This window comes from Miscanthus floridulus, chromosome 6 (assembly GCF_019320115.1).
Source record: "Miscanthus floridulus cultivar M001 chromosome 6, ASM1932011v1, whole genome shotgun sequence".
In the NCBI taxonomy this organism is placed as follows: Eukaryota; Viridiplantae; Streptophyta; class Magnoliopsida; order Poales; family Poaceae; genus Miscanthus; species Miscanthus floridulus.
Window position 1 is genome coordinate 139,956,734 of NC_089585.1, and position 20,204 is coordinate 139,976,937.

The window sequence follows — 20,204 nt, forward strand, 5'->3', positions numbered from 1 at the left end:
AATTGGTGTTGACGTCCCCTCTTTCGTCTTTTTACACAGGAGTAGAGACTTTGCTACGCATGCTAATAACTGACATTCTGATAAATGTATGTTGCTTGGGATTTTGCAACTTTGGTATGCAGCCAACGAGAACAGAAACTGGAGCATGGAACTGCAGGCACTGCAACCTCTGACAATCATAAGGCCCGCCAATAAAATAAAGCAAGAAAGTCAATCTTTGTATTCCCTCTGTCGATAAAAACATGCAACTATGCAACTATGAGTTGCGTGACAGGAAAAAGTAGTTCACGTTTAACCAAGTTTCTAGTGAACAATATTTATATTCATGGCTCCAAATCAATTTATTATGAAAATACATTTAGTAATTAATCGAATGATATTAATTTGATACCATAAATATTGATACGTTTTTTTAATCTATAATTGGTTAAATTTATCATACTAAAATGTGACATTGTGCTAAAATTGCATGTTTTCTTGGACGGAGGGAGTATCATTTAGATGATATAAACTATGTCTATTGATTTCCTTTTGCTTTCAATCAAAGATGGGCTTTGGCCTTCTCTCTGAAAAAAAAAGATGCAATAGGTGCTTGAGTATGCCCGCAGCCATATGCTCACAGGCGAATATTGTAATTTTGAATGGTTGGGTGATAACTAATCAATAGACCAGAAAAAAATTATGTTTTCTAACAATATGCCCACGGCAAATTAACAATATGAATGATCGTATATTTAAAGGTAGACAGTGCAAAAGGGGAAAGGATGCCCCTGCCAAAGCCAGTGATATATGGAGTTGCTCTAATTATACGTAGACGCGAAAAAGCAAATATTACCTTAGCAATCAGGTAGTCTTTCGACCACATAATACTTTCTCTGGATGCCATTCCTAGATTAACGAACAATGACCTTTCTGATGTGTCTAATACTCATAAGTTCGTCTTTGCATTCATTTGGTTTTCCCTTCCTCCAAAGCTTCTTTCTGAGCTCTTCTGATGTATCACGCAGATATAATTCCTCAAGGTTTGTGAGGTGTTCAATACCTTGAGGAAGACACTTCAGTTCATGACATGCTTCAAAGTTGAGCTCAGCAAGGCTTGCCATTGCACCTTCCTCTATTTGAACTCGGTTGAGCTGAGGTGCGTGCCATATGGATAGAAAACGAAGTTTTGGAAAACACCCTGCAGTGAAGTGCAGCTTCTTCCCACCAAAAGCCTTGATGAGTGTAAGATGACATAAACCACGTAGCACCAACAGATTGGAAAATGATTCGTCATCAATATTGGAGAATGATATGTGCAACTTTGTGAGGCTATTGTGAAGGACCAAAAACGGCGGCCAGAGGAGGGGTGAATGGGAGCCTTAAATTTCTTTCGAAACTCTAAGCCGTTGTCCCAAAATCACAACCCAAGAGCAAACACACGTGAGATCGGTATGATCACAAGCCAACGGGTGGCTGTGTACCTTTGGTGATGATCAAGAAGTACAACAGATCAACCGAGAACCGACGGAAACAAGAGCTCAAAAGAACGAGAGAAAACAACACAATCTGCATAGGCCCGGACTGTTTGCCGAAGGACTGTCCGTGGGTTAGGTCCCGGACTGTCCGGCGTTCAACTCTCGAAAATCGAACTATGAGAAATAGTTCTGACCTGGACAGGAAGAACAACGGCGGATTGCCCGTGGTTGAATCCCGGACTGTCCGCAAGTCAAACACCAGAAAACGAACTTGTTGAAACAGTTCTGGACACGCTTCAACAGCAGCCCCGGATTGTCCGCGGTGAGGTCTTGGACTGTCCGGAGTTCAGAGCAGCAAAACACGACCAAAAGAGACCTTCTGCTCACGCCATGAACAGTAACATCAGACTGCCCGGGGGCAGGGGCGGAGTGTCCGCGGGTCGCGAAATCAGCACGGCGGATTGTCCAGGGGTCAGGGGCGCACTGTCCGCGGGGCGTGAAATCAGCATGAACAGAGTCGCCCGAAAATCGCCCGGAGCAAGGAAAATCCCGATTTACGGCCAAATCAAAACCAATTGCCACCAAAATTTAACCACATGGTCACAAGCCAATAGGTGAGCTACCCTAAGAGATCATCGCCCAATTTGAAGCCAATCAACGAGAAATCAAGAAACCCCGAAGAACACAGGTTTTCCAACCCTAAAGCTTTGATTCGCCCCGATCTATGAACTCGTGAGGAATTAGATGAAATCCTTCGGCGGAAAGACTCAATTCACGTCCTAGTTCATCTTAGTGTAAAAGGAACGAATCAAAACAGTCTCAAAACGACGAATCGAACCACACAAGACAAGGGAGAAAGGGAGAACGCGAAGAACACAAACACGATTCACAAGAACATCTCACAAATCGAATTCCGGAGGACACGAGGAGGTTAGGGCCTCCATTCCCGCTGCAATCTTTGGTTCTTACACAAATTCTCCAATTTGTGGACCTCTCTCACAAAAAACCCTAAGGGGAGGGGGAAAACCTAGAGAATGATGAAGCAAAAATGAAAGAGGTGAGGGAGATGGGAGCTCCCTTATCCTATTTAACAGGGCTATTAAACAATCCCAGTTTTGCCCCTAGATATTTTGAGTTGAACCACTTAACCCGAGGGCGTTATGATCCAACTCGAGGTAATTTTTATCCGACGGCCACCACACCCTTCATGAGATAGCTTCGCCTCGACGCGAACCCCTCGATGCCGCCACGTGCCGTCCGTTCCTCCTCGGAACCTCCGCCCGGGTGAGGCTGAAACCCGTGAAACCGTCCACCGATGGTTTTGAGGCCCAAACCACCAAACCGCCTGCGAGTAGCGTACTCCATACGCGTCCCCCGCCACTCGACACGTGTCACTGCCATCCTCGATCGGCCGACCGCCAAGTCCTCCTGAGCCCCGCTCGACTCGCATGTCCGCCGTCTTGACTCGGTCAACACGGTCACTCCCATGTACACTTACGCTTGTCGATGTCCCATATATATGCCACCGCAGCTGGTCACCCGGCCTCTTGGTCCCTCAGTCCAAGCCTCACGTCCGTCCTTCATCGCTCCCAGTTCGACGGCACGGCACGTCTCTACTTGACTTTCACCTCGCCGTCGACCACCACCTCCGAATTCCACACCTGCACACCACAAGCCAAGAGACATGTCGCACAACCCAACTCACGTCATGGTTAGTTCACAAACTTAACCCAAGATGCGAATCACGTTGACAATCACTCATCACAAATCCGAACCAATAGGCACATATCAACCTTGTGTTCACATACTGAGGTGAGACCAAGATGACAGAACCTGAGGCATTGATGTTTTCTCCAAGTGCCCTTCTAAATAAAGGACACAGAAGGTTGGAGGTAAATGAAGTCCCTCTAGCCGCAACACTTCTCTCTCCCCAGCTGAAATAATATCTAGATGAACAAGATGGCTCATTTTGTTGATAGCATTTATTAAGTTACTAGAGTGTTCACTTCTCACATTGCAGACACAAAATGTTCTTAGTTTTGTCAAATCCCCAACCTCACACAGAATTTCTAAACTTGCTTCCACACATTGCAAAACTTGCAGTGACGTCAAGTGCCTTATGCCACTAGGCACCTTTACACCACCGTAAGGTTTAAATTCTCCTCCTTGACAAACATAACATGCATAAAGGTATCTCAACTTCTTAAGTTTTACAATGTTGTTTGGTATGTACGACAATCGAGCATTTAAAGCATCCAATACTTCCAAGTTTTGCAACCGGCTGTTCCAAAAAGCGGCCGCTGATGGGGTAATGAGGAAGATGGAGCCGCCTGAAATCAAGTTTCAGTGCAGCCTATACGCCGATGATGTCATCCTATTCATCCGTCCACATGTCCAGGAGGCAAGCGCTGTTAAGCAAATCTTGCACATCTTCGGCGAAGCCTCAGGCCTGAAAACTAACTTGGCAAAGTGCTCCATCACGCCGATCTATGGCAGGGAAGATTCACTGGAGGAGATTGTGTCTATTCTAGGATGTCAAGTGCAGCAGTTCCCCATCAGGTATCTCGGCCTCCCACTGAGCACAAAGCAAATACCTAAGTCCCACTTCCAATCGGTCGTCAAGGGCGTGGCGAGGAAGATGCCACCATGTCACGGCAACCTGATGGCCAAAAGCGGAAGGCTCGTGTGGATTAAATCGGTGCTGTGTGCGGTACCGATCTACGCGATGATGGCGGAGAATCTGCCGCCATGGGCGAGGAAGGAGATTGACACCATATGCAGGAGATTTTTCTGGGCGGGATCGGATGCCTCGGTACAGGGAAAATGCATGGTGGCTTGGGCGACCGTCTGTAGGCCGACTAAGTTGGGGGGGGGGCGTCAACAACTTAAAGCTCGCCGGTTTTGCATTATAAGCACGGTGGCTGTGGCTCCAGAAGACTGATCAGGATAGGGCGTGGAGTCAGCTGCCGATCAAGACATCACCTGAAGTCCTGGCGTTCTTCAAGGCCTCCACTTACACGCTGATTGGTGATGGACATCAGGCACTGTTCTGGGAAGATAAGTGGATACACGGTGAATCCGTCCCAGACATTGCTCCATGCTTATGTCAGTTCATGCCTCCGAGAACGCGCAGAAGACAGACCGTGCGGTAGGGTCTGCTCAACAGGTCCTGGGTGCAGTCCATCTCTAGAGGAGTATCAATGCAAGCTATCCATGAGTACCTAGCACTGTGGGATACGCTGCAAGACATACAACTCAACGATCAACCAGACCGAACCGTTTGGCGTTGGGCCAACGATGGAGCTTACTCGGCGAAATCTGCCTACTACATGCTGCATTCAGCATCCACTCCGTTCTTGGGTCACAAACTCATTTGGAAAACCTAGGCTCCACTGCGGATCAAGATCTTTCTTTGGCTGGCATTCAGACGACGCCACTGGACCGGAGACAGGAGAGCTAGGCACGGGCTAGAAGCAAGGGAGATGTGCTACCTCTGCGACCAAGGGCGTGAAACCATTGATCATATCCTGGCCGAGTGTCCCTTCACCAGAGAGGTCTGGTTCCACATTCTCCAAGCCTTGCAACGCCCACTACCACAATCAGCCACAGCTACAACATTGCGATGGTGGCGACGACTGCGAGCGACATACAATGGTGTCCGGCGCCGAGGCATTGACTCACTGTTTGCGCTAGTCTGCTGGACCATCTGGAAGGAACGAAACGCCAGGTGCTTCAGGGAGGCATCCTCATCGGTGAACGAGGTGCTGCAGCTAGTCAAGGCCGAGGCCGATTGGTGGATCGACGCCGGCGCATGGGGCCTTGAAACGTCGGCTCGCCTGTAGGTGGGATGGTCACCCTTGAATGTTGTTTGTTTCAAAATGTAGCACTTGCAAAACACTAACGCGGCCGTGGAACGGCTTGTATTGCTCAAACTCTTTCTACCTAATACAATGATACGCATCGCTTGTGCGTATTCGAGAAAAAAAAAGTTTTGCAACCTTCCTATTGTTTGAGGTAGACTTTCAATAGCAGTATGCCTAAGTCCCAAATACCGTAGATTAAACAAATTGAATACCTCACTAGGCAACATCTTGATACAAGCCCCTTGCAAATCCAATGTTGACAACAAATATGAAGATGCTAGGATGGGCCGCACCAAATCAATATCGATATACCTGTCGAAAACATGAAGTGAACGGATGTGTGACGCATTTAATGGACTAATTTTGTCAAGGTTTCTACTCTGGATTGATATAAGTCGTATGTGCTCTATAGAAAATTCTCCTTTGCCATCATACACTTTACCAAAGCATTCTTCATCCACTTTATTGAGCGCAACAAGCCGTATGACATCATGCATCCGACAACATTTTAACCGCCCATTGTAATTCCTCTCCACTACCTGTAGTAGGCTTCGGTTCACAAGCTCAATCAAGTACTCTTCCGCCACTTCCTCCAATGTTTGGTTCCCCTTCTTCTTGATGAACCCAGCAGTTATCCATTGCCTCATTACTGTCCTCCTCTTGATAGGATAATCTTGTGGGAATAATGCACAGTGTAAGAAACAGTTTCTCAAGTCATATGGAAGGTCCTCCAAGCTGACTTTTAGAATTGTGTCAACACGGTGCATCACATTTTTAACCAATTGCAGCTCTAACTCGTCATATGTTTTTTTCCATTCAGCATAAGTTTGTCCTCTTCCAGATAGTAGGCTGCCTATACATGCAATAGCAATAGGTAACCCTTCACACTTCTCGACAAATTTCGAAGCCAAATCCTTTGAGTGTGATGGGCACTTTCTGTCAACATCATTCCAAAATGCTGATTTGAGAATAACTCCCAAGACTTATCTTGTTCAAGTGGATGCAAGTGAATAGCTGAATTATTGGTTCCCACCAATGATACTTCACGCTTTCTCGATGTGATAACAAATCGACCAATGCAATTGGATGGAAAAACTGTCCTTATCTCTGACCAGACATCAACAGTCCAAACATCATCCAGAACTAAGATGTATCTTTTACCTTGGAGGTAGTTATTGATGGTCTCAGCTACTCTTTCCTTTTCCATGTTGGCCACATCAGCTTCTATGCCAAACTCTCTAGCAATATTCCTCAGTAGCTCTTGAACATCATAAGTTTGTGACACGGTAACCCACGCGGCAACATCAAAGTCCAATTTGATGGTTTTGTACACATGAGCAACCAAGGTTGTTTTTCCCACACCAGGCATGCCCCAAACAGTGGTAATTTTGCATCTATGTTCTAAATCACCAGCTAGCCACTGAGTCAATCGCTCCTTGTTCTCAGTAATCCCCACAAGGTCCTCATCCCTGGTGAAATTCAAGGCTTGACTAGCATGAAAAGCACCACCTCCAGCACTTCTGCCCATTTGTGTCATGGCGTACTGCTGGTTCCTCTGCTTAGCTCCTTGGAGCCTACCATTGATATCTTGTAGCTTGCGCGCAAGCCGGCGCCAAGTCTCGACATGCTTGATCCTCTTCTTCGTCCTGGCAGCAAATCCTCCGTGCTTGTCCTCCAGCATGTAAGTGAACTCGTCGACAACATCCTCGATCTCAAATGCGAAGCCCCTGATCCTCTCGACAAAGAGGCTGGTGGTCTCATCAGTGTCCTTGAACCGCTCCGCCCCTTTCAGATAAACCTGCATACTCTCAAGCTCATCCTTGGCTTCACGGATCTGACTGAAGATACCCTTGAGGGCAGAAACTTCATGGCAGAGCAGCGACGCGCTGGAACTTGCTGCCTCCTTGAGCAAAGCCGCGCCGAGCTTGCCAACCAACAGCCCAACGACTGCTTCCGCCATGGTGGTTGGCTTTGCCTGTGGTTGGTTGAGAGCTCAGAGTTACATACAAGTAGATGCGTGCGATGCGAGAGAACGTGGTTGGAGGAGGCCGGGTGAGGTCAGGAAGCAGAGAAGGGGAAGGAGTGGGGAGGCACCTGCTGGGAGGAGGTAGGTCGACGCGGCGGAGCGAGGTGGCCGCAACAGGCTCGCCGTGGTGAGCGGCACGGCGGCGGCTGGCCACTGGTGGCCGGTGGCCGATGGGTTGGAGCTGCCTGCCTTGCCTGGACTCCCTCGTTCCGATCTGGAGCTTGGCACAAATGTCTTGGCTACAGGCTACAGGGGAATCGGATGCAGAGGAGAAGCTCGGCTCGGCGTTGACTGGCGGAGCGAGGGAGGGAGGTGGGAGTCGGTCGCGCACTCGCGCTGGGACACACCGGCAACTGGTGAAGCGGACGGAGGCCATGGGAGTGCAGATGCCAGTGCAGCCGCCGCCCTATTGTCCACTTCTTCTCGGGAATCGGGGCTGTGCCCCGCATGCATTCAATGCTTTTTCCATTTCAAATGCCCTACTGCGCTCGGTGATTGAGGACAAGGAGCGGTGTGCCTGAGGAGCAGAGATGAGCTCGTCGCGAGTCGTTTACTGCTTGCCAAAAAGTTTTCTAAAAAGTGGTACAGTAGCCATCACATCGAATCTTATGATACGTGTATGGAGCATTAAATGTAGACGAAAAAAAACTAATTGTACAGTTTGGTTGGAAATCGCGAGACGAACGTTTTGAGACTAATTAGTTCATGATTGAACACTAATTGTCAAATAAAAACGAAAATGCTACCGTAGCCAAATTTCTAAATTTCACGAACTAAACACACCCTAAGTGCCATGTCGTGTTTCCTTGTTGAGTTGTTGGCGTTTATGTATTGGCGCAGTGCAATATACAAGTGATCCATAGACACTTTCGGCAGAAACTTTTAATCTGAAGTATCTGACTTGATAGAGCGGTGAATGTGCATATCTCTCTCATGGTAAGAAATACCATTTTTATTGGAAAACATCGTGTACATGACACATGAAAACTGCAAAGGCGTACACATTTCTCGAAGAACATTTTATTTTTGAAACATTCGAAGAACAAAATTACCGCTGCAACATTCAGTTCATTATTTGCTTTGGCTATCAGTCTGTACTAATCATTGTTGGCAGTGTAGTAGGCGAGGAGCCGGTCCCTGTCCGGCAGGCACTGCGCGACAACCTCGTCGGAAGCGTACTCCTTGGCCCACCGGCGGAGAGCCAGGAACTCGTCGTCGCACAGCAGGCTCACTCCGGTGGACTCCTCGATGACGCCGAGCCAGTGCGCCAGCCCGCACGCCACGAGGTCGAGGTAGCCGATGGAGTCGCCGCCGAAGAACCTCTTCCCCGACCCCTCGGCCAACTGTGCCTCCAGGAGCGCCAGGTTCGCCTTCGTCTCCCTCAGGGCCTCCGCCTGCGCGTCTCCCTCCGACCACACCGACAGCCATAAGCCCATAACGGCCTCGAGCACGTACTGCATCGATGGTTTGTACGATGCCAGCGTTCATCAGTGAAACTTTGGAATCCACGAGGAGAAAGAAGCAGGATATAGTTAAGATGCCTTGTGATCGATGAAGTGCGCCCAGAAACGAGCCATCATGGCGCGGCCGTAGGGGTCCACCGGCAGGAGGGCCGGGTGGCGGCGCCCATAGATACTGATTTGAAGTAGCCATACCATAATCGGTGTGCTGCTTTCTCTCCGAGAATTCAGAGCTTTTTTCCTTTCTTTCTTCTGTTTTTATCTTCTTCTAGTCAAACGTCTGGTTTTTTGAGACAAGATGATATCATGATGACACGATAGAGTTGTAACCAGGTGCCTTAATCCAGGGACGACACTGCCGTTCCCACGGCCGTTCTGGATGTCGTTGCTGTTGCCCCACGCCGACGGCGAGTCGTCGTCGCAGGCGCGGCGGCGCATCCTGGCGGTCGCGAAGAAGAGCCTGTCGCTTCTGGAAGCGCAGCTCAGGGACAAGGGCACGCGCTTCTTCGGCGGCGACTCCGTCGGCCTCGTCGACATCGCCGCCAGCCCGCTGGCTCACTGGCTCGGCGTCTTCGAGGAGGTCGGCGGGGTGGCGCCGGCCTTGCTCAGCGACGAGGAGCACCCCGCGCTGTGCCGGTGGTCGGAGCGCTACGTCGACGACGAGATGGTCAAGCAGTGCCTGCTCAGGAGGGACGAGCTCGTCGTCATGTACTCCGCGGCGTGCAAGGACATGTTCCGGGACATGCCGCCGGCAGCCTGCTTCGCAAAAGTGAGATGTTCGGCCGGCGAGGCGATGCCAAAAAGGAACAAATGTTAACGTGTGGCCACACTCTGAAATCAGTATGGTAGAAGACTGTTACTAGTAAGGTGTAAGGATAATGATGTTCTTGGATTGGAATAATCTTTTGACCCTAGTCAACCAAAGTCCGTTGGAGCGTTCTTCTTCCCTGTTCGGCGCGCAGTCGCCGCTCTCGCCTCACGGCTGACGCCCTCATCTCGTCCATGCGAATCAGACGCCGCCGCCACCGCTGATCTGACGGACCGTACTCTCCCATCCCTCTCTGCTTCCTTCCTCCACTTTGCTGCCGCAGCTGCCGATTCACACCCGCGAAATCGTAGCCACGCTTGTAAAAACAGATGATCTTTTTTCAAAGTTTAAGGCTCAGAATCCTCTCCCCTGTTTTTCAATTGCAAGCTTAACCTTCAAAGTTGAAACGAATTTTTCATATTCACTGTTGTCAGATATCTTTATGCTTTGGACCGGAAGTTCAAAGCCTGCGTAGTGAATTTTGAAAATCTCAACTGAACGTTTTCCTAACCCAAATTGAAAAGGTCAGAACCTGAAATTTCTTGCTGGAATGATGTTCGCCCTTACGACGCTGCAGACTGAAACTGAAGCAAGTTCACATGCCCAAACTGAAACTTGTTCAGCTATGTACCGAAGAAAAATGCCCGCGTATATGACCTATGGATATGCTGAGGTCACTGCTTATGCCAGGCACATGGCTCATTATAGCTCCAGATCTTACGCCACTAAGATCTCTCTGACTCATTCACTCCAGCTGCATTAATCCAAGTGATCATGGACTAATTGCATTCGGCGATGTTTATGGGGCCAAGGAACAGAAGCATGTCCTGTTCGTTTGGCTTATAAGCCGTACTTTTTCAACTAACGAATAATATTTTTCTCTCACGAAAAATCAGCCAATAGTATTTTCAGTGAGATGCTTAACAGCCAAGCGAATAGGGCAGCAATTTTTTATGTTACTGTGTGGACTGAAGGAACATAACCAAGCAACTTCTTTCAGGATCAGATATTCAGATGGTTGTGTAGAGTGCTCCAACTTCTTGTAGAAGAAGCCAAGCAGATATTGGGTTCTCTCCTATAAATAGGAATGGTTCAGTAAGTTTGTCCAAGCAGATAGCAGCAACTAATAGTAGAAACATGTCTCCACCTGTTAAGATCGTCGGCCATTACGCGAGCCCATACTCGCACCGCGTCGAGGCCGCTCTGCAGCTCAAGGGCGTGCCTTACGAGCTGATCCAAGAAGACCTGAGCAACAAGAGCGAGCTGCTGCTCGCCAAGAACCCTGTCCACAAGATGGTGCCCGTGCTCCTCCATGGCGACCTGGCCATCTGCGAGTCCCTAGTCATCGTCGAGTACATCGACGAGGTCTTCGACGGGCCGTCTATCCTGCCGGCCGACCCCTATGACCGTGCCATGGCCCGTTTCTGGACCAACTTCATGGACACCAAGGTATGCTGCTGCATTTGTTTGTTACTTTAGAGAACCTGCTGGCCTCACCTGTTCTGTTCTTATGGAATCTGAACATTTGCTGGTTTTACTGAACACAGTTCTTCCAGCCGTTCCGGCTGGCATACTGGTCGGAGGGCGAGGCGCAGAAGGCTGTGGTGGAGACCAAGGAGAACCTGGCGCTCCTGGAAGCGCAGCTCAACGGGAAGAAGTTCTTTGGTGGCGACACACCGGGCTACCTCGACATCGCTGCGTGTGTGTTAGGTCCTTGGATCGGCGTGCTTGAGGAGGTGACTGGAGTGACCTTGGTGAACGACAACGAGTTCCCTGCTCTATGCCAGTGGGCCAAGGAGTACAGTTCCAGTGAAGCTCTCGAGCCTTGCCAGCCGGACAGGGACCGACTCGTCGCCTACTTCACTGAGAACAAGGAGAAGTACAAAATGATGGCCAAGACAATGTTGCAGCAGTAGTTGGGTGCAATACAAGGGCATGCATGCCTTTATGTGAGGAATAATGTATGGATCGAATCACAAACTGTGTGTGCACTGTGCAGAACAAAATTAAATGTGATCCTTTGAAGTTATCTGAAGTCAACATTTCAAGGATGTTTTTTAGTATTCATTTTAAATGTTTGGTGTGATATAAGTAGCTAGGTTTGTCTTGAAATTTTGTTTTATATAAAAATATGAAAAATATATACCTTCCTTATATTTTATGGATATTTACTTTTGTTTTCAGAAATATACACCTTTGTGTATGGGTACCAAACCACATAGAACTTGTCAATTATAAACTGAAAGTTTTCCCAACCCAGATTGGATAGCCAGGGACCTGAAATTTCTTACTCAAATGACGTTTGCCTTTAAAACTGTACAAACTGGAAGCTGTAAATAAGAAATTCCCCGATCCAAACTGAAGCTTGCTGAGCTACGTACGGAAGAAAGAAACGCCCACACACCACATACTGATGTCACTGCTTATGGCAGATATATGGTTCATTCTAGCTCCCGGCCCGACCAGCTTGCGCTGTGACTGTGTGGTGATTTACTCTAGCTTATAGGTAAACCAAACCTCTCTGACTAACACGGCTCCACCTGTAGGTTTGCATTCAACGATGTTTAGTGAGTTTTACTGGAATTTCTCAAGTTAGTCAGTGGAGTGAAGCAGCCAAAGCGACTTCTTCAGTACCAGAAACGAGAAGTCGAGAACAGCTTTGATGTTCTTGCAGTTGCAGAAGCAGCAGCCCACCAACCTTTGACTAATATATCGATGTGACCCAGGCATTTGCATTTCTCCTATAAATATAGGAATGGCTTACATGTTTAGTAAGTTTCTCCAAGAAGCAAGCAAGGAATAACTAGCAGAGATATGTGTCCACCTGTAAAGATCATCGGCCATTTCGCCAGCCCGTTGTCGCACCGCGTCGAGGTTGCTCTGCAGCTCAAGGGCGTGCGCTATGAGCTGATCCAAGAAGACCTGAGCAACAAGAGTGAGCTGCTGCTCGCCAACAACCCTGTCCACAAGAAGGTGCCCGTGCTCCTCCATGGCGACCGGGCGATCTGTGAGTCCATCGTCATCGTTGAGTACGTGGACGAAGCCTTCCACGGGCCGCCCCTCTTGCCGACCGACCCCTACGACCGTGCCATGGCCCCTTTTTCGGCACATTTCGTGGACAATAAGGTAAACATCTGATCAAGAAGATGGTTCTCGTGACATCTCAAACATCTGCTATCGGTTATCGGTATCGGATAATCATTCATAGGTGTAACCTTGTTCAGATTTTTAAAATCGATGTAAACTCTTAACTTTCTATTTTTCTTATACACAGGAATAACATTCAATATTCACTCTGTATATCGGCATGGTCGGATAAACTTTGCTTCTAGCAATCTTTCAGTCTTCTTTTTGATATCATCAAGAACGTTTGGGTTGAATCTCCTCGGAGCTTCTTTAAACGGCCGATATCCAGGCTTGATTGACAACCGATGTTTAACAATTGATCGGTCTAGATCAGGCATCTTATAATATTCCCAAACGAAACAATCTTTAAATTCCTTTAATAAATCTACCAACTCTTGTTTATACTCAGGATCCAACTTAACACTTACATACGTCGGCCTAGGCCTATCTCCAGAACCAATATCTATCTCTTTTAATTCATCGGCCGACGTAAAGCCTTATTTCCCCGTCCCTTGACGTCTGTCCCTACTCATATCGGCTCTTCTGTTGATCGCGATACCTTTTAATCTCTCTATACTCATCAACCGATATTTGCATCTTCGGGTTGATGGTTCTGCCTTCTTTGGCCCTAGTTGACGTTAGGACTTTAGTCGTCCCTTTGAGCAACCTAGCATCAACCATGTTCTGATCTCTTGGAAAAGGATTATCATCAACTTTTATTTTTCGAGGTGTATCGAATTTGAGCTTTCCTTGCTGAATAGCTTTCTGTATTTGTTGCTAGAAAATTCTGCACTCATTAGTAGAATGAGAAGTGGCGTTATGAAATTTGTAGAATTTCTTATTCTTTAACTAATCAGGAGGCAACATGACATGATTGAGAGGTAATTTGATCTGTCCCCTCTCAAGCAAGAAATTGAAGAGCTTGTCCGATTTTGTGACGTCGAAATCATAGCTCTCTTCAACTCCCTTTCCCCAAGGATTCGGCACCATTACTGTCTTCTTTCCCTAATTCTATTCAGCCGCAGCAATCTCTTCTTCCTCGTCGTCCTTATAGCCGTCATCAACTGAATATGGATTATAGGCTTTGGCAATTGCGGCATTCTTCTAAAATCGGGTATCTCTGCGCATACTCCGGAATTGGCTATTGAGCGCTGCCACCCGTTGAGCCAACTGACCTAAATTGTCAAATTCTTGTCCAAGTAGTTTCTCTCTCCACGTTGGCAACATTCCTTGAACGGCCAAAGCAGCCAGTTGATCATCAGTTAGATTCAATGAGAAACACAAATTTCTAGTCTCTCGGAACCTCTGAAGAAACTCAACACCCGATTCATTAGTTCTATGCTTTATGGTCGTCAAATCGGTAATTTTCTTTTCTCCTTTTCCAGTATAAAAATATGTATGAAACTTTTTCTCTAGGTCAGCCCAATTGGCAATGGAATTGACTGGTAGTGATGAAAACCAAGTGAAGGTTGGTCCTGACAGGGACAAGGAGAAGAAACGAACTCGATGGGTTTCTTCAATGGATGCTTCGCCCAACTATGTAAGATACCGACTGACATATTCTATTGTGCTGGTGCTATCTTGGCGAGTGAACTTAGCAAACTCCGAAAGCCTGTAATTTATAGAAAGAGCGACCAAATCATACCACTCTGGATACGAACGTTTGTACGAGAAGGTCTGCCTTTTTTGCTTCAAACCGAACTGATTCTTCATCATCTCGGTCACTCTAAGCAACAATTCATCAGCACTTGAATCTGGATTTCTCTGTAATTGTTGACCCATCTGTGGATTAAAATTTCGGGTACCTTGATACCCCGGATTTGAAATCATATGAAGGGTATTATAATATGTTCTATAATGATACCCTTGTGGAATTTCTATCTGCTGGGTCCTTTGCTGATTTGCTGCTTGAAGTCTTTGGTTGTAGATGCTAGGATCCATGTCTCTACGAATCCTTTGAACTGATGACGCTATTTTTTAAGCCGACGACGGTATTTGGCCTGATGTACCAAAATTACCCATTTGATTCTAAACTTGCCCCGTCGGCTGTTGCATATACTGTACTGATGATCCAAGATTATTTTGTATCTGATTAGTAGTACCTTGAACTTGTTCAGATGAGCTTTGAACTACCTGGACATTGTCATTACCAGTTAGTGCTGCTTCTTGATAGCTAGTATCGACTTGATTAGTCCCCTGAGTCGATGGATGTGGAATATTGTAGTAAGCCAATCCAACCTGATCAATTGGATATCCATGAAACACCTCTTTCATGGTATTGTGGAATATGCTCAAGAAAGCTGTATTATGGTTTAATATGACGTCATGAACAGATTTGTTTACGGGATCCACGAAGAAACGCCTATCCTCAGCTTCGTCTATATCTGACCGCCCATGCAGCAAAACTCTTGGTAGTAAAAATTTCTGAACAACTTTGTTGTCACGTGTCTTGGTGTAGGACAACAAACCCTTGTTCTAAAATTCTTCTATAGCTTTACTAATGACATCTTTATCCTCATCAGGTAGGTCTTCATAAGGCACCATAAGGATGTCACTGTTGTTGTAAGTTGCCATGACAATTATGGTGTCCCACTGGGCATGCCAGAACATGTGTCGACGCAAAAACGTGTCAATGCGCCTGGCACACAGCAAGCCAGAAGGATCTACTTAGGATGAGCCCGGAGATCCACTTGGCTTCAACGCAGGACCAGTCGACCCTGCGAATTCCTCCCAAGGGCGTGCCAGTCAATTTGACCTACAATTGACAAGAAGAGAAAGTTTATCAGTAATTTAAGGTGGAACATGCCGGTCTTGCCCAAACAGTTCCAAGTGTGCCGCTTCGGGAGCAGCTAGACGGGAAAATCGACTAAATAGCCAATACGAGAAGAAATCGGCTGTTAAAGACTGCAAAACTCGTGGGTCATGATTGATTTTACAGTAACGAATACAACACACCCAGATATAAGTAACTTCATCAGTTAGATAAAATATAACTAGTATAAGCATTGAGCCGATGAGTTTAACGAGAAAGAATATAATATGCGAACAAATCAACTGTCTGGTACGAATGGATCCACAAACGCTTTGAATCTAATCTGTTACCATCAACAGTGAGGTTCAACCGGATCGATGCAGCTATGATGATAACAACAAACTAAAGCCAAAGAATCTATAAAACCATCTATACATTGATAGGTTTCTGAAGGGCATGCTATATTTGTGAAAGCACAGGCGAATCGGCTGAAATAGCCGATTCAGGTAGAAGAAGGATCGTAGCATGAGAACAATCGACTATTTGACGCGAACAGATTTATAAACTTATCAAATCTAATATGTTATCTTTAACGGTGGGGTTCGACCGGATCGATGACAGCCATAATAAAGATAACAGATTAAACCTTTAAAGCAAACAGATCTATTCATATTTAACGAAATCATGAAGACATGCTACGAGCATTAAAGTATGGGCAACCGGCTATTTAGCCGATGCAGGCATAGCAAACAGCTAAGGTCACGCCTGGTCGAAAGCAAGTCTGCCAACTAGCATCCTCCAATCTAAAGTGCCATCAATGGGATCGACCGGATCGTTACAGCCATAATAGCAATCTATAGATCAGATTTAACTAGCTAGTAAACCTTCTCAAGATCAGACATGCATTGACCTCGTACTATGTACGATCAAGATCGAAGTAGAACATCCAATGAAACATAATCCGTCGTCTAAAGTAAGAACTATCGCAATGTAACAAAATAAACGAGGGACTAAAAGGATGTGAGGCCGATCTAGATCGATCTCGATCAATTAGGTTGATATTGCTGAAACCAGTGACAATAAGAACATCAGCAAGATCGGTAACTTAATGAATCTACCCGAAGGATGCCACCCTTAGGTAGAGCCGATAACTTGACCTTGATCTAATTCGAGCAGTGGAGGTCAAACTTAACCGATGCAGCCGTACTTGAACTAGATAAGGATCGATAACTAGCTTATACTAGAGCTTGTAGTGAAGGTCAAACTTAACCGATGCAGCCTTACAAACAGAAGTATAAGCCATGACGGTACTAACAGACAAGCCGAAGGTCGGTCGGACCGATGCAGCCCTGCTTGTTGAAGAACTCACCGAGATCTACACTACTCCTACTCCTAAGGGTTGGCGTGAAGCCAAAAAAAGCAATTAGTATTGATTGATTGGATGTCCTTTACAATAGCCGGGGTCCAATATTTATACCCGGAACCTAAGTATGAATCCTACTTAAGTACGACTCATTACAATGTTTGGTATAAGAGAAAACATTCATAACTTAAGATAACTTGGACCCTAATCTTTTCCTTTTTGTATAGTCTGACACGTCTTTCCCGACACCAATCATAGCTCATTGACGTTATTTGCTGATGTCGCCTAAAGAAAGCCGATCCTAGTGCCACATTTAAATCAGCTGATATCGATCCTTATGTAATCGATTCCTTGATGACACAATCTTGGAAGCTTCGAGTTCCTATGTTCTTCTTCCTAATTTTTGGTGTAAAAAGCCTCCACAAGTCGAAGTGGGGGCTGATCCCTAGGAATCCCTCACATAGGGCGACGAACGCCGCCATGTGTTGGATCCCGTTGGGATTGAGATGCTGTAGCTCGTTCTTATAGTAGTGCAGTAGCCCCCAAAGAAATTTGTGGGCGGGGGTCGCGAGTCCACGGTCGTGGAAGTGGGCGAACGACACCACGTAGCCATCGGGCGGCAACGGCAGATCCTCCTCACCGGGCAGCAACCACTCCTCGGCCGAGGTCTGTGCGCGGAGAAGACTGCGACAGACAAGGCCCTCCATACGCTGGAATGTGATGTCGAAACGGCACCATGGATCCATTAGAGGTGGGGGCGGATGGATGCGGGCTCAACGATGACGAAGATGCAGAGGCAGAAAACCTAAGTGATGACGGTGGCGGCGTGGCTACAGAGGCAAGAATGCAGGCATGGGTATGAAACCTAGGGGGCTAACCCCTATGTTTTATAGGGGCGAAGAGTGCGAGGAAACCAACTGCCCACCTAGATCTCCACGCCTACCACGACCTGCCACCACATCTCGCCGTGGGGCATGCGCACGCAACCTATATCCGTTCCCTCAAAGAACTCGCCGGACATTTCGCCTTCCCAAATGGGCCATGACCCATCATAGGTAAAAGGGATACAGAGCTAAAAATGCTTCTATGGCCCGTCTAGGCCTAGGAGTTTGAAGGTTGGCCCACCGATGGATTCGACAACCGCTCTGGGCACCTTTAGAGTGAGGGGTGGAAAGGGATGGGCTCGCTAGCAGCCAGAACCTAGGCGCATGAGTGCCACAGGCATCCCAGCCCATGTTTGAGTCTCGACCAGATACGATCCATGTTTTTTCCTCAAAGAAAGGTAGAGAGCCCTCGGGAATGGTCGAACGGACCCGAGAACTATATGGATTGACCGCTGAGAATCTAGAGTCGGTCACCGAGCTGACCTAAGCTAGATCCCTATGAACGAGATTCCTAGGCCCCACTCGGACTAACCCATGAACAGCTCATCGAGCACCATGATTCATCCATAGAGGAAAATCATGCACGGCTCGGCCCCTTCGTTTTTATCAAAAAAACGTTTGAGGAAAGACAACCCCAAAGACGAGTCGATCCTCGACCGGACCGCTACTACGGGCGGGGGCTTGAGGAAAGTTGGGCTCGCATGAAGACCAAACATACGGTCGTAGAATAATAGACCCCTGTAGGGGTCAAAATTAGGAAAGACCTTTTCTGACCCACCAAATCTCATGGCTATACCCTCGAGGGGTCTGATCTCGATGAAAGGGAACCACCGTCCCCAAGTCACACGTGGGCAACAAAAGAAGGCCAAGGCCCTCAGAGTCCTCCTGTTTGAAAAAGCATCCGAAGGAGTATTCTACTCCTCCGCAGGCTCGGGGCTACTATCGAGGACCAATACTAGGGTACCCGAAAAGGAGGAGCTAATGACCATCGACATTAATTTGTCCAAGCCATCAAGAGCGTGACTACGGCTCCAACTAGCCCCCAGGTGCGCGGGCTTCGCCTCAACCGACCTCTAGGGAGCCTCTGGGGGCAAGCTTTGCCTCGCCTGACCCATGGGGCGGGCTCTGCCTCGCTCGGCCTCTAGGGACGAGCTTTGCCTCGCCCGACCCTTGGAGGTGGGCTCCGCCTCGCTCGACCCCAAGGTCACGAGCTTCGCCTCACCCGGCCTCTAGGGGCGAGCTCCGCCTCGCCTAGCCTCTGGTGGTGAGCTCCACCTCGCCCAACTTGAGGGCACGGGCTCTGCCTCACTGGACCCTTGGGCGTGGGCTCCTCCTCGCTCGACCCTGAGGTCATAGGCTCCACCTCACCCGACCTCTAGGGCGGGCTCCGCCTCACCTGACCCTGAAGCCATGGGCTTCGCCTCACCCGGCCTCTAGGCCAGGGGCTCCATCTTGGCTAACCCCTCAGGCAAGGCTCTAACGGAAGCCCATACCGCCGCCAACCACTACGTGCCAGAAAGTACAACCTATGGTCAAACTTCTAGCATCATGTAGGGAGCGGGCACATCTCAACATGACCTATGCCCGCAACATGTCACTCTAGGGAACTCACATCATCAACAGTGATGGACACGTGGTCACTATGCTATCAACTCCCTATACAGCCGCTGACAAGCACACTGGTTAGCCGCGTCTCCCGTCGGGACGCAATGGAACGTCACGACCCGCTAACAACGCTAGGGCAGGGCATCAATGACGAAATAGGCGCCCGACGTGGAGCCGTCCCTGTCACCATCTACGGTGTATAGACGCCCGTGTGTGGAGTCATCTCTATCACCACCTATAGTGTCGGTGAAACCCGCGTAAAGGAGAAGAAAGGCCCAGTGGTCTAGGAGGCCTTCCTATCCTTAGCACTTCTCCCTTTTTCTCTCTGTGTAACCTGCTCTTTCCCTTCATCTATAGAAGGGGAAGCAGGACATCCCAAAAGAAGGGAGTTGACCACTCTATGGCTGAGTAGCAACCGAGCTCTCAGCACCCGTTCATTCCTTTCACCAGAGACTTGGGACCCATCCCTCTCTCGCTCATTTGTAACCCCTACTACAAACTTTCAGTGCTAGTAACATGAGCAGCAGCAACAAACTGGACGTAGGGACATTCTGCCCGAACCAGTATAAACCTCGTGTCCTCTTAGCACACCATCCCGAGCCAGATGCGCAATATTAGAAATTTACTCGTTGGTGTTCAACAGCAAGGCAAACTTGATGATATTCCATATAATGTTGAAATCAAGACTAAAGTTGAGTATTGTTGTATTGGAAGATCTTGGAAACAATCTAGTTCAAGCAAAAGACAATAATACAAATGGAATCAATGAAATGGCTTCTATGTTGTGGGATATCGTAGCATCATGTGAAAGCAAGCATATTTGGCAAATGGTAAATGAGGCATGAGTTGATGATTTTGGA

The 20,204-nt window shown here is 47.7% G+C and overlaps 3 protein-coding genes and 1 pseudogene across 3 annotated transcripts; 2 read left to right on the forward strand and 2 right to left on the reverse strand.

Moving 5' to 3' along the window:
- Nucleotides 1–893: 893 nt before the first annotated feature.
- On the reverse strand, nucleotides 894–7,470 carry LOC136461362 (disease resistance protein RPM1-like; annotated as a pseudogene).
- A 973-nt stretch (nucleotides 7,471–8,443) lies between these two features.
- LOC136457134 (glutathione transferase GST 23-like) lies at nucleotides 8,444–8,806 on the reverse strand. Its single transcript, XM_066457176.1, has one exon. The coding sequence runs from the start codon at nucleotides 8,804–8,806 to the stop codon at nucleotides 8,444–8,446; it is 363 nt and encodes a 120-aa protein (XP_066313273.1).
- On the forward strand, nucleotides 8,591–9,735 carry LOC136457133 (probable glutathione S-transferase). The gene is made up of 2 exons (XM_066457175.1): nucleotides 8,591–8,710; nucleotides 9,154–9,735. The coding sequence occupies exon 2, from the start codon at nucleotides 9,186–9,188 to the stop codon at nucleotides 9,621–9,623; it is 438 nt and encodes a 145-aa protein (XP_066313272.1). The 5' UTR covers nucleotides 8,591–8,710; nucleotides 9,154–9,185; the 3' UTR covers nucleotides 9,624–9,735.
- Nucleotides 9,736–10,724: 989 nt separating this feature from the next.
- Nucleotides 10,725–11,768, forward strand: LOC136459896 (probable glutathione S-transferase). Its single transcript, XM_066459749.1, has 2 exons — nucleotides 10,725–11,063; nucleotides 11,162–11,768. Exons 1-2 carry the CDS (start codon nucleotides 10,752–10,754, stop codon nucleotides 11,528–11,530), a joined length of 681 nt encoding a protein of 226 aa, XP_066315846.1. The 5' UTR covers nucleotides 10,725–10,751; the 3' UTR covers nucleotides 11,531–11,768.
- The last annotated feature ends 8,436 nt before the right edge of the window (nucleotides 11,769–20,204 follow it).